The following is a 12,999-nucleotide window of genomic DNA, read 5'->3' as shown; positions in this document are numbered from 1 at the left end:
GATCACACGAACCCTTTCATTTTATCAAGCTGAGGAGACCTGATATAAACAGCCATAAATTTATCAAAGATCCTAAAACTGAAGAATACCTTTGGTGTCCACTTTCGGGGAAATGAGATCTCAACCAGAAGGGCATGGGGTATTTGGGTCTGTCTTACTGAGATAGATAAAGTCAAGTTTTCATTCAAATTTTATCATAATTTTGTGAATGGATCGTTTCTGTTAAACACAATGACAGAAAAAACTACAGCATTTGCGGAAGAACTCTTCGAAAAGAAGAGAAATCTTTTGTGGAACAACAAGCTGCCGGGGAGTAAAGAAACTCGCCGAAAATTCTGTAACATGGCTCATATTGGACGATGGTCAGAGAATATCTGCCCAGAATGCCCAAATCAGAAGGAGCCAGAATTTGGAAAAACCTTTAGACCCCGAACGAATCGAAAGGATTTTTTCGAGACAAGCAAAGGTGGACAAGGACCACCGAAGATGCGTTTTCACAGGGGCCTACTTCAAAAGCAAAAGATGCCCCGACAACAATAAAGCAGACATGTGAGGAGAATAAAGCCAAAATAAAGTGGTAGGCATGTGATTCCTCCACTAGTAAAAGATGCCATCAATAATGGCATAAAAAATTCAAGACAGTTGCCTCCTCCACTAGTAAAAGATGCCATCAATAATGGCATAAAAAAATACAAGACAGCTGTGAGATTCCCTGAAGTTTCTCGGTGAAACGAGTGGAACTACAGCTATAAATACAGGCATTTGAGGAAGCTGAAGATATCGATCATTCCTTTCAGTTTTCTTACAAATAAATTGTTGTAATATTTCTCTCTCTTTGTATTAAGTTTTCTTTTATGTATTTCAAGAACAAGGCTACTATGAGTAGCTAAACAAGTTGTCTTCTCCTCTTCAAAGGAGTTGATTTATGTAATAATATTATGTCTGAATAAATTTCCTAAATCTCTCGTTCTTTCATGTTCATATTTTATAATTAAATTTATATACCATGCGCCTTAAGGTAGAAAATGAATTAAGGTTCGTTGAAGAAGCTTGTGCAGAAACCATCTGTTGCGACTGCGTGGTTGGAGTGTGAGGAGCACTTCGTAACACTCGGCAGGTATGACCCGACGACATTATAGTCAAAAAGGTATTTAAATTTAATTCATCTTACGGAAGCATGTTGGACCCTAATCTGGAGTATATCGGCTGGAAACCTTGCGTAACTAATAGTCTTACATGACCGGAACTGGTTCGATAGGTATAACAAAGCCACGTACAAAGAATTAGTTTTAATTATATTTTAATTCAAATATAGGGACCACTAGGGAGTGAAAATAAAGAAAGAGGTGGGTATGGAGTTAAATTAAAGAAAAGTTTGGTAGTGGGGAGTTTAAAATAATTTGCCCAAAATTATAATCAATTTTATTGTTTTATAGTTTTATAAAACTCTATTATTTTTATATTATTATATTTTATAAATACGTAATATGTGTCACGATTACTAGTAGTTATTATATGAAAATAGATAACATGAAATAATCATATATATTTCAATTTTTTTTAAAAAAAAAAAAAAAACCTCCTTAGACAACTTTTTTCGATTAATCATAAAAAAATCTTATAAAAATTAATGTAAAACAAAGTTCGTTGATTTAACAAAAATTACAATTGTGGCTAACTTTAGTACTTTAAACCTTACAAACACTAATTTTTTATCGTTTTCCTCGTAAGAATAATTATTGTATCACTAACTTTATAACACGAAAACTTCAATGAGATCGTCTTATGTGTCAATACTGTGAGACAGATTTTTGGTTTGATTCGACATATGAAAAATATTATTTTTTTAATGTCAAAAATATCAGTTAATGTTTCATGTATGGACTGGATTGACTCGACCTACTCAAATAATATTTTTCATATGTAAAAAATATCAATTTAATGCTTCATGTATGGACTGGATCTACTCAACCTGATCAAATTATAATATATAATCCCTAATTTTTTACCAAATTACTCATCATCAACAACAACAACAACAACAACAACAACTTGGGGACAAAAAAGTTACGATTGAATCGTGGAAATTAAATGGACCTTTTCGACCTTATTTCATAGAAATGATTTGAAAATTTTGTATAACCTTTGTTGGAGCGTGTGGGTTGAGCGTAGTCCTTTCCTTTCACGAAAATGTTCTCGTATTATTATAACTTAAAACATAATTATTTCATTTTCGAAAAAAAAAATTTATTTTAGATTTTAAAATACTTTTATCCAATGACTTCGGACCAACATAACTGAAGAAATCCTTTAATTTTTTTTTTCCTATTCGATATCAATTGTTATGTATGTTGCCCTTTTTTTAAAAAAAAAAATTATTGAGGGATTAATTAATATTTTGTTTCACTCTTTAATGTTGATTTTAAGCATGTTACTATTGTCTTAGGTTTTCTTGTTGTTTATTTTTTGCCTTCTTACGTGACAACTGTTACAAATACCCCATGATTAGATTAATTGACGGGGTTTTTTATATTTAATTTTAAAAAAAAATTGCAAAAATAATTTAAAATAGGGCGTTATGCATAAGTACTGTAAAACGCTCTTGCTATAGCGGACCTACAATAAAAAATGCAGGGTCTGCTGTTGTGTAAAGCGGACGCTGCAAATGCTGGCAGCGAACGCTGCCAGCATGACACATGGGTACTTGCATCCATGTTCTTGTTTTTTTTATTTGTTTTTTAATTAATTAATTATATAATTAATAATGTTTTGTAAAATTATATTTGTTAGTATGATCATTTTTTTTTAAAATTTTAAATTTCGAATTTGATAATCGGTTTGAAAAATTATTAAAGAAACAAAATATAAAATTTACGGTTAAAAAAATTATATTGATTAAATAAATTTACGATTTAACTTAAATTTTGGTCAGTGGAGTTATATATTTATTTTAATCATTTGAATTTGTGGAGATCCTTCGGTTACGTGGATAAATTTAGAGTAGTTAATTCAAATCTATTTAAACCGAACTGATGCAAAAATGCTATTACAAAATTTCTCAATCCGAATTCAAGCCGAAACAAAATAATCTCGAAAATTGTGAACTCGAACCGATCGGAATATATCCGAATTAATTCTCTATGTCTCTATTCATAAGAACTTCTAGAGATCCAAACGAATTAAAATAAGTCAATAACTCCGCTAACCAATTTTTAATAAAAAATAAATAAAATTTATATTAAAAAATATGATATAAAATAAATTTATCAAAAAATAAAATTTATATTAAAATAAATTTATCGAAATATGTTGATAACTGATCACAAAAAAATTTATTTAATCAATTGAATTTTTTAACCATAAATTTTAATTCTAATTTTCGAGATGATTTTGTTTCAGCTTGAATTCGGATTGAGAAATTTTGTAATAACATTTTTGCATAAGTTCGGTTTAAATAGATTTGAATTAACTACTCTAGATTTATCCACGTAAACGAGGGATCCCCACAAATTCAAACGATTAAAATAAATATATAACTCCACTGACCAAAATTTAGTACATTTATTTAATCAATATAATTTTTTTAATCGTAAATTTTATGTTTTGTTTCTTTAATAATTTTTCAAACAGATTATCAAATTCAAAATTTAGAATTTTGGGAAAAAAAAAAGATCATACTACTAAATATAATTTTACAAAACATTATTAATTATATAATTAATTAATTAAAAACAAATAAAAAAAAAACAAAAACATGGGGACTTGCTTTGCAAGTGCAAGTCCCCAAGTTTCAGCATGAGCGGACGCTGCAAATTGCAGTTCGCTTTACACAACAACGAACCCTGCATTTTTTTTTTTGCAAAGTCCGCTGTTAGCAAGGGCGTTTTGCAGAATTTTAAATTATTTTTGCAATTTAAATATTTTTTAAATTAAATATAAAAAAAACCCATTAATTGACTGATTGGCTTATTAATATTTATTTATTTTCGCGGTTTAAAATTTAAAAACATGGGCATGGACATCAGTGAACTTTTTTAGTCACAATTACAATCATATAGCTAATTATTATTAATCCCACTTGTTCAAATGTAATTTATAAATCAGCGCCATCCATTAGAGAGATGGTACCTTGAAGTTAACACAACTTCTACCCAGGGGCTAAGATGCATCTCTTGAATGCCCAAGACTAGATGTGAGCAAAAACTATTTTGTATATTTTGTGCCCGTTCTCTGCCACTCCATCTCCATGAACCAAATGTAACTCGAGATTAATCTGACGATGAATCCAAATGACGACGACGTCGGTCATGACGATGATGCTGATGCTGGTGTCTATGTCGGTGCCGGTGTACATGCCGACTGTGTTTAGCTCTATGCTGTTCATCATAATCCGAAGCCTCGGAAGAATATGAATGACGAGACTTGTGCCTACGGCTCCTCTTTTGATGCCTACCATCTTCTGAGCTTTCTGGTGAACTTGATTCCAAATGCTGTTGCTTCTTTCTCTTGTGTCTCTTCTCCTTTGATCTCTTCCGTTTAGCATCGCTGGAAGAAGGCACGCTGCCTTGATCGTCGCTTAATTCGGTACTTTCTGGCAACGACCTCCTTCTATGTTTGCTCTTGCTAGACTTTTTCTTGGCTTTTCTTGAAGAGAAGTTGGTTAGCAAATCAGGTATGCTGGCTTCCCCAAGGAACCCTGCATGTTAAATGATAAAATTAACATTACCGAGGCTTGAAAATTATCATCACCAGGCGGATGCACGAGGTCACTTGGATGTAAAAAATATCACCTCCATATTCATCAAAGATGTCCTCAGCAACTATCTGCTGATTGGGATCGTCAGGGTCGAACCCTCCGTGTGGAGGACTCATTCCTGGCTTCTGTTTCAATTCCCACTTCAGAGGCTGTGGTGCAGTTCAAAAAACATTAGACACCAAGAGACACTAATTTATGGAACTACAACCGAATAAGCTCTGATCAATATACTAGCAAAAACAGTTCCAAAATTCCAGAAGCTAAAAAATAAATGTCAATGAACACGAACTTCCTCTTTGTTCTGGCTTCGATTTCTTAAACCCTAGTACTTTTTCAATGTAGCTCAAGGAACAGCTAAAGATAAGAATATAGAAAAATGAAACTGCAACCCGTGGCAGATAACTATATAAGAAACTATTTGGGCCATTCATAAATTCAAAACTCTTTCTATACAATTTCATAAAGTTCAAATTAACTAGGTTGCAGAACGTCATCTACTTTGATGATTCACTTTGATCAAACAGCATAAAACCTAATACATACTCCTGATATCAGATTAGTTATATGTAAGCAAGGGCATGCTAGATTCTTAACCTGAATATGACTAATCATATACAGCTGCTAAGTAAACGTGAACAATATCTGATATTGGGTGCGGTGCATAGACTTTCAAAAGAGAATTCAGTATTTGCTACTTTTGCACCAATAGAAGTCAAGAATTAATAAATTTACATGAAGGCATAATACAAGTAAAGCACGAAGTTAAAATTTTACCTCACTGGATTCAGTTTGAGCAATGATAGTTGTTAAAGGATCGTCCCTTTTCAATCGACTCTCCTCATTTGGCATTATAGCATCCTTCAGTGGGCATTCACGATCACCACTCTGGTGGCCGAAGTTACCACATCTAAGACATTTCACATTGCGGATCTCAACTCCAAATGGCTTTGCCCTGACTAAAACACCAGTTTCTAACCTGGAAGAGGATCACGTTATTGTTTTAAGTAGTACAGAAGGGATCTCACGATATAACTCTCTATAAATCACAGGAGAAGCATGCAAACACACCTTGGAGCATTTTTAAGGACTTCAAATTGTTCTTCTGTAGGTAACGCACGACCATATATGTCTTTTGGCCTTCCTTTCTTTTTCTCCACCGCAGAGGGTTTAGTTTCCACGTTCCTAGCAAATGCGTGGGGTTAACTTTGTGTTTCGACATCAGAAGCATGACTAAGTAACAGCTTAATTCTCAAAACAAAAATAGTAAGATGGATACATTCAACATGATAGTGAGCTATCTATCTAGTGCATGGTACAGGAGTGAGATACAAACATCGGGCCAAACTATTACATTGAAGATGAGGCTGCTTCAAGAGACGGATCCTGCTCGTGATTTTTCTTCTCATCAGCCACCTCAGCAGCTTTAGCACTTTCTGCATTGTAACCAGGAGGTTTAACATACATAAAGCTCACTGCTTTCATCATCTCCAACTGCGAAACAACGAGTAAATGAAAATTTGATAGAATAAAATTCTCGTTTTTACACCAAGTTCTTTGCTTCAGTAATAATTTAAAGTCACCTTTTCTTTCTCTTTCTGGGAAATGAGAGCGGTTTGCCTGAGAAACTCCTGCTCCTGTGCATACTGTTCAAGAAAAAAAAAAAGGGTCAATTAGCTCAGATGTTTCCTCAGTCATTACAACATAACAATTATTCATGACACACTTCCACTATTCAATTTCCCACAGATGTTCCCTAATCCAAAAAAACCCTGATTTCAAATTACATTAAAACCGCCAAAAAAGAAACAATCGGACATCAGAATGCGCGCATACGCACGTACCTCGCGGGAAACCTCTTCAGCACGGCGCTCCTTCTGGGCGTGAGTCTGCTCGGCGATCCACTTGCGGCGCTGATTGGGGTAAGAAAGTGGATGCCACGGCTTCTGATTGAGGAAAGAATGTGACCACGCCGTACCGGACTTTGTCCTGTAATCAACTTCCCCTTCTGATTTCTTCCCCAATCGAATCCCTCCTCCTTCCTCATCCTCCATCATCGAACCGCTTGTTCAGTGATTTCTTTTATCGAGGGAAATTTCGGGAGAAGGGCGTAAATCTATAGCATCTCTTAATACATGGGATAATGGGATAATAGCCATTGTAGTCTTATAAGTTTACTTTATTTGTGATTTGGTCATGCAAGTATTCAATTTTGTATTTTGGTTTTGTAAATTTAATTATATTTTGGTTTTTAATCTTTTTTATTTAAGTAATATTTTTATAATCGGACTAATGAACAACCGATCTAACTTAAAAAAATAATTCAACTGGTTGAACTGTTTTAACCGAACGGTCGAATCGAAAAATCGTTTATATAATATAATATAATTAATAATATATTTTAAATTATAAAAATTTAAAAAATTTATATAATAGAAAAATATATATATTTATTAAATAATTATATAAATATATTCAAAAAATTATAAACTCTAATATTAATAAATAATATTTTTAACGAAGAAAAAAATTTTAAATAATCATATATATATATAATAAAATATTAAAATAAGGTTTTAAAACAAAAAAAAACTATTTTTTTAAAAAAAATAAAAAAAAAACAATTTTTCGTCTCTTGATCAGTTTTGTCGGCTCAACCGTTAAAACGATTTTTGGAAATGTTTTGAATCAAATCAGTGGCCGGTTTCTGGTCGAACCGATTGAACCGATCGGTACAGTCCGATTTTGAAAACATAACATTTAATTGTTGATGTTACAACAGACACATCATCATTTCTCAATGCCACTTAAGCATTTTTAGCTACCACGTCGATATTTTCTGATATCACGTCAACACTCTATGAAGAAATGACTAAAAACCAATTATAATTTAACTTATAGGACCAAAACCCAAAATTAAATACTTACAGGACCAAAACACAAAATGAACAAATTTACAGGATCATTTTGACTATATTCCCTAATTAATTTACATGTATACCCCACAGTTTAACTTATGTATTACTATTAATAAAATAAGAGCATGTTAGAGAAGCTAAATTTTGGTATTTTCAAGTGAACTTCCAAAAATAACCCCATACAATAAATAAATATACTATTTAAAAATTTCAATTTATTTTCATACAAATTTTCCATCATTTCATACTTCATGTGTGAAATATTTTAGTTTCAAAATTCAAAAACTAACTCTCACATATATTACCTACATCACATAATTCATTTTTAATTTTTTTTTAAAAAAATACAAATTTTATCATAAATTATTTTTTAATATGATAATTTGATAAACACACGCATAGCCTGTGCATCGGGTACTAGTCGAAAATAAAAAAAATCTTATATCTTTCTATATTTCTATATTATAATAACTTCATGTTTTAGAATAATTGTTTGGTCTTTTATGTGTGAGGACTGAATTACCCCTGAAAATAAAAATTACATGTCTTTCCTATTGAAAATTTATTTAAGCCACTTTCACCCATTTTCTCCCTCAATCCCCCACTACACGTTGTAATTGCTTTTTAATTGATATAATAATAAAATAATAACATAATTATTTATATAATATATTTTTATAATTATATAATTAAATATTAGTTTAAATAATTTAAATATGGAAAAGATTGCATATAAATATGAAAATGGGATATGAGAATGACCATTCAATGTCATTCTTTTGGATGGAATGGCTATTCTAATGTTTATGGGAATAGTCATTCCAATAGGAATGAACATTCCCATTCCAATGCCAAAACAAGTATGAGTATAGGGAATGAGATGGGAATTCTCATTCCATTCCCATCTCATTCCCTTGTACCAAGCATGTCCTTAGATTATTTATTCATCATCGTCCAATCGATGAACCAAACGGTGGCTAAAAGATTTAAATTTAGTATAATAATAGTCGTCGATGCACATGCGATCAGTTTTTTTAGAACCAAACTGGACCGACCTGTTCGATCGGTCTGGTTCAAAAAACCGGTTGAAACGGTCAAAAACTGGTGAACAGGTATTCTGATTTTTTCTTTGAAAATTTAATTTTTTATTTTTAAAACACTAAATTTAATATTATATATATATATATATATATATACATGATTATTTACACTTCATTAAAATTTTTTTTTAATAATAATATATGTTTTTTAAATTAAATAATTTATTATTTAAATAATTTATAATTATAATTGATATTTTGAATATATTTATATATTTATTTAGTTTCCAAACTATGGTAATATATATATTTTGTCTATTTATACACATTTTTAAGTTTATAAAATTCAAAATATATTATTATTATTAATATTATTATTATTATTATTATTATTATTATTATTATTATTATTATTATTATTATTATTATTATTATTATTATTATTATATTATATTATATAAATGATATCCCGGTTTGACCATTTGGTTAAAACGGTCCGACCGATTGGATCGTTTTTTTAGATCTACCAATTCGATCACCAGTCCGATTATAAAAACACTGCACGCGATACGTTAACATAATAATTGTTTATATATACAAATAGTTGTATATATTACATTAACATAATATTTGTATATATAAATGAATATTATGTTACTATACTTTTTAAATTGTATATAATTAAGTTAATTTGAAAATAAAATTATATAAAAATAAAAATATCTATAAATATATCAACTATTAATTAATTTACATATAAAAAGAGATTAAAGATGTAGTAAATTAGAGAGAATAAAAGCGATGTAAATTGAGATATATGTAAGGATATATAAAAGGTTTTATCAACAAACAAAAGTATTTAGTTAATTCTTAAAATTGCTTAGAAAAAATGCTTTTGAATTTTTTCCTTCATAAATTTTTTAATTTTTGTGAAGGAAACTCAAAAACCACTTTTTGAAGCGATTTTGTAGTATTTGAGAAACCTTTTAAGAAAACTCAACTTTTTTATGAGAAGTACTTCTTAGAAGTTTTTCCAAATACCATTTCAAATATCATTTTAATATAAGTTGTTTAACTTTTAACATAAAACATAGATTTTTTTCATACACACATTACCCACACGATAGATGAAACTGAAGAAAGTTTTTCAAAAAGTCGATCTAATTTGTTCTTGTATTTTATCTTTTAATTTTTTTTTTATTTTTAAATAAAAGGTAGGCTCAATTAAATTCCATATTTTGATAACTTTTATGGTTTAACAATGGAATCCGGATATCTCCACAATGGTATGATATTGTCCACTTTAGGCACAAGCTCTCATGGTTTTGCTTTTGGAACCACTCAAAAGGTCTCATATCAATGAAGATATCATTTCATATATTAATCCATGATCTTTTTCTTAATCTTTCAATGTTGGACTTTGGTTGACCATTCCTAACATCTATAAATTTAAAAATATTGGTTAGGTAGATTAGTTTTTTGCAATGTTTTTATATCCGAATTGATGGTCGAACTGGTTTATCTTAAAATAATAGTTCAATTGGTCAGATCGAAAAATGATTTACATACTATAACGAATAATGTATTTTAAATTTTAAAACCTAAAAGATGTATATAAATGGGAAAAAAAAATATTTACCAAAGTTAAAAAACTAAACAACCATATAAAATATATACAAAATATGAATTATAGTTATATATTTTTATATAAATAAAACAAATTCTAATACTACTAAAATAATATTTTTATAATAAAATATTAAATTGAAAGTTTTAAAAATAAAAAATTATTTTTTCAAAAAACATAAATTTTTTTTCAAAAAACTCATTCAACTGACACGTTCTTGACCTGTTTTTGAATGGTTTGACCAGTTAAAATGGGGTTTGACATGTTTCACACTGAACTTTATGGAATGATAAATAAATATACATCCCAATTCAATTATTTAATAATATAATAATAGTTGATTTAACATCCCTTGCTACCCCATCTTCTCAAGTTCACCAACCAAATACCGGGTATAGAATATTAGCTACATGAATATTAGCTATCTAAACGCAGGGACCGTCAAATAGCTACGAACATTAGGAAAACAATGGCGCCTATATATGCCATTCGACTTTCTTACTCTTCAACACCAGGAAAAAGTTCGTAAAATCGAAGGGGTACAAGCATAATCCAATGCTGGATCTCATAATACATCCGTCCGATCTCCCAGAATATTCAATGATGTTATAAGCTTCCTCAGTATATATTATATATATAGTTATTTCATGGAAAAAACAAAGAAGAAATGAGTTTTTAAATGTAAAAAACCATATATATTCCTTCGCAGTGGGAAGATGACTTAATAATGTATCGAGGGCTGGGCCAAAGAGTGCGACACGGTGTGGGCATGTGGAGGCATGTAGGCTGGAGGAGCAGAACTTGACGACGAGGATGGAGTCCATGGCAAATACTGAAAATTAGGATAACGTTTGACAGAGTGTCTAGGAGTAGCATAGAGTTGGCAGCGGCCAAGATAAGGCCGGGGAGAGGAGCCAGAAGAGGCCGAGGACGGCCGTGGTGCCCATGGAGTGGGTCCGCGAGGGTTTCGGGGGCGCGGCGAACCAAAATAACGGGGCTGCCCAGAGGTTGCACTGGCATGAGAAGACTTGGTGGAGCGAGATACAGGGAAGGCGGTGGCTGGACCAGACACGACAGATTGGCGAAGTAGTAACTGTGCTTCAAAGTTGAGCAATTTTTCGTGAAGCTCGTCAAAGGAGATTGGAGTGTCACGAGCTTGGATGGCATGAGAGAGTTCCTTGTAGGAATCATCCAGGCCATTAATAACCTTAAGTGTAAGATCCTCAGAGTCATAGGAGACATTCATAAGAGCGAGAGCATCCACAGAGACCTTGATGCCATGCATGAAGTCGGTTACTGTTTTGGAGCCCTTGATCGGATTTGCAAGTTGATTTTTAAGTTGGAGGATGCGGCCACGACTCGGGGCAGCATAGGTCTTGGCCAGTGTGGACCACACATCACATGAGGTGGTAGAGGAAGCAATAAAGAGGATGAGCGTGGGTGTGAGAGAACCAGTTATGGCATTGAGAAGAAGTTGATCCTGACGAACCCAGAGAGAGTAAGCAGGATTGGAAGGTTGACATCATCTTTCACAAGAGTGGACGGTGGGCATGGGTTGGAGCCATCAACAAAACCCATAAGGTCGTAACCAATGAGTAGGGAACGAAACTGGAGAAGCCAAGCCGGGTAATTGGATGAAGTTAGTTTGAGAGGTATTTGGGCAGTAGTATTGATGGAGATTAAGGCCGAAGGGACGACGGAAACAGAGGAAGCAGCGTCGGCCATGGTGGTGTTTAGCGGCTGGGGTGGACGGCTTGGGAGGCTGGGCGGCAGCAAGGGGTGGTGTTTAGAGGCGTGGCGTTAGCCAAGGAAAATCTGATACCATATAGAATTTATGGAACTTGATTTTTATTATTGATATGAACAACCAATATAAATAGATACGAATAAGTTTCTTAGGAAATCATAAAGATATATACAATATAAATTCCTAACTTTCATTGCAATATACAAAGAAAGCTTTAGAAGATAAGGAAACAAGATAAATACAAATATGAAAAGTATTGACGAGAATATTTGTTAATACTAGATGATTGCACTTCGTAATGATCAATATTAGGATTTGCCAGAAAACCAAATTTTATGTTTCTGCTAACAACAGAAAATGCCGAAAAAAATTGATTAACTAGGAAATATATGTTACCAGGAATACCAATTAATTCCATGTTAATTGCATGATATGTTCAGCATATTGAGCAAATACAACAGAAATCCATTCGCCTAGTTCACAAAGATGCTTAGCACGCGCGAGGAATACATTGATATAAACCTAGATCTCTACGCTAATGATAATGGAGGAAGTCGGATTAAAGAAGAAAAAATATATATATATAGCTATATGATAGGAAACAGGGATAAATATCATACGGTACTTGTGTGTTTTTATGCATTTCTTTGTTGTAATTTGGTTCTCATTTTGATATGATTTTTCGTGAACATGAAAAACAAACACGAACTAATTGATTAGTCGTGTCCTCGATTCAATGAACAAAAAAAATCGTGTAGTTTTGTCTCGATCTTTGAAACAAGTAAAAACGTGATTTCATCCCTAAACTATGAAGTTTAGTAACAAATAATCACGAGATAAAAAATTAAATTTAAGAAAACTTCAAAGAACTAGACAATGAAAATAAATCGACAAATGTTGGGATCGGATACTGT

At 31.9% G+C, this 12,999-nt stretch overlaps 1 protein-coding gene across 1 annotated transcript; it reads right to left on the bottom strand.

The window, feature by feature from the left end:
* Nucleotides 1–3,985: 3,985 nt before the first annotated feature.
* LOC140865105 (uncharacterized zinc finger CCHC domain-containing protein At4g19190) lies at nt 3,986–6,873 on the bottom strand. The gene is made up of 7 exons (XM_073269618.1): nt 6,598–6,873; nt 6,337–6,399; nt 6,108–6,247; nt 5,825–5,938; nt 5,531–5,732; nt 4,791–4,905; nt 3,986–4,696 (listed from the first exon to the last, which is right to left on the bottom strand). The coding sequence occupies exons 1-7, from the start codon at nt 6,808–6,810 to the stop codon at nt 4,269–4,271; spliced, it is 1,275 nt and encodes a 424-aa protein (XP_073125719.1). The 5' UTR covers nt 6,811–6,873; the 3' UTR covers nt 3,986–4,268.
* Between the last annotated feature and the right edge of the window lie 6,126 nt (nt 6,874–12,999).

This window comes from Henckelia pumila, chromosome 4 (genome assembly GCF_033568475.1).
Source record: "Henckelia pumila isolate YLH828 chromosome 4, ASM3356847v2, whole genome shotgun sequence".
Classification (NCBI taxonomy): Eukaryota; Viridiplantae; Streptophyta; class Magnoliopsida; order Lamiales; family Gesneriaceae; genus Henckelia; species Henckelia pumila.
Note: the sequence above shows the minus strand (reverse complement) of the source record. Positions and strands in the feature narration are given on the sequence as shown.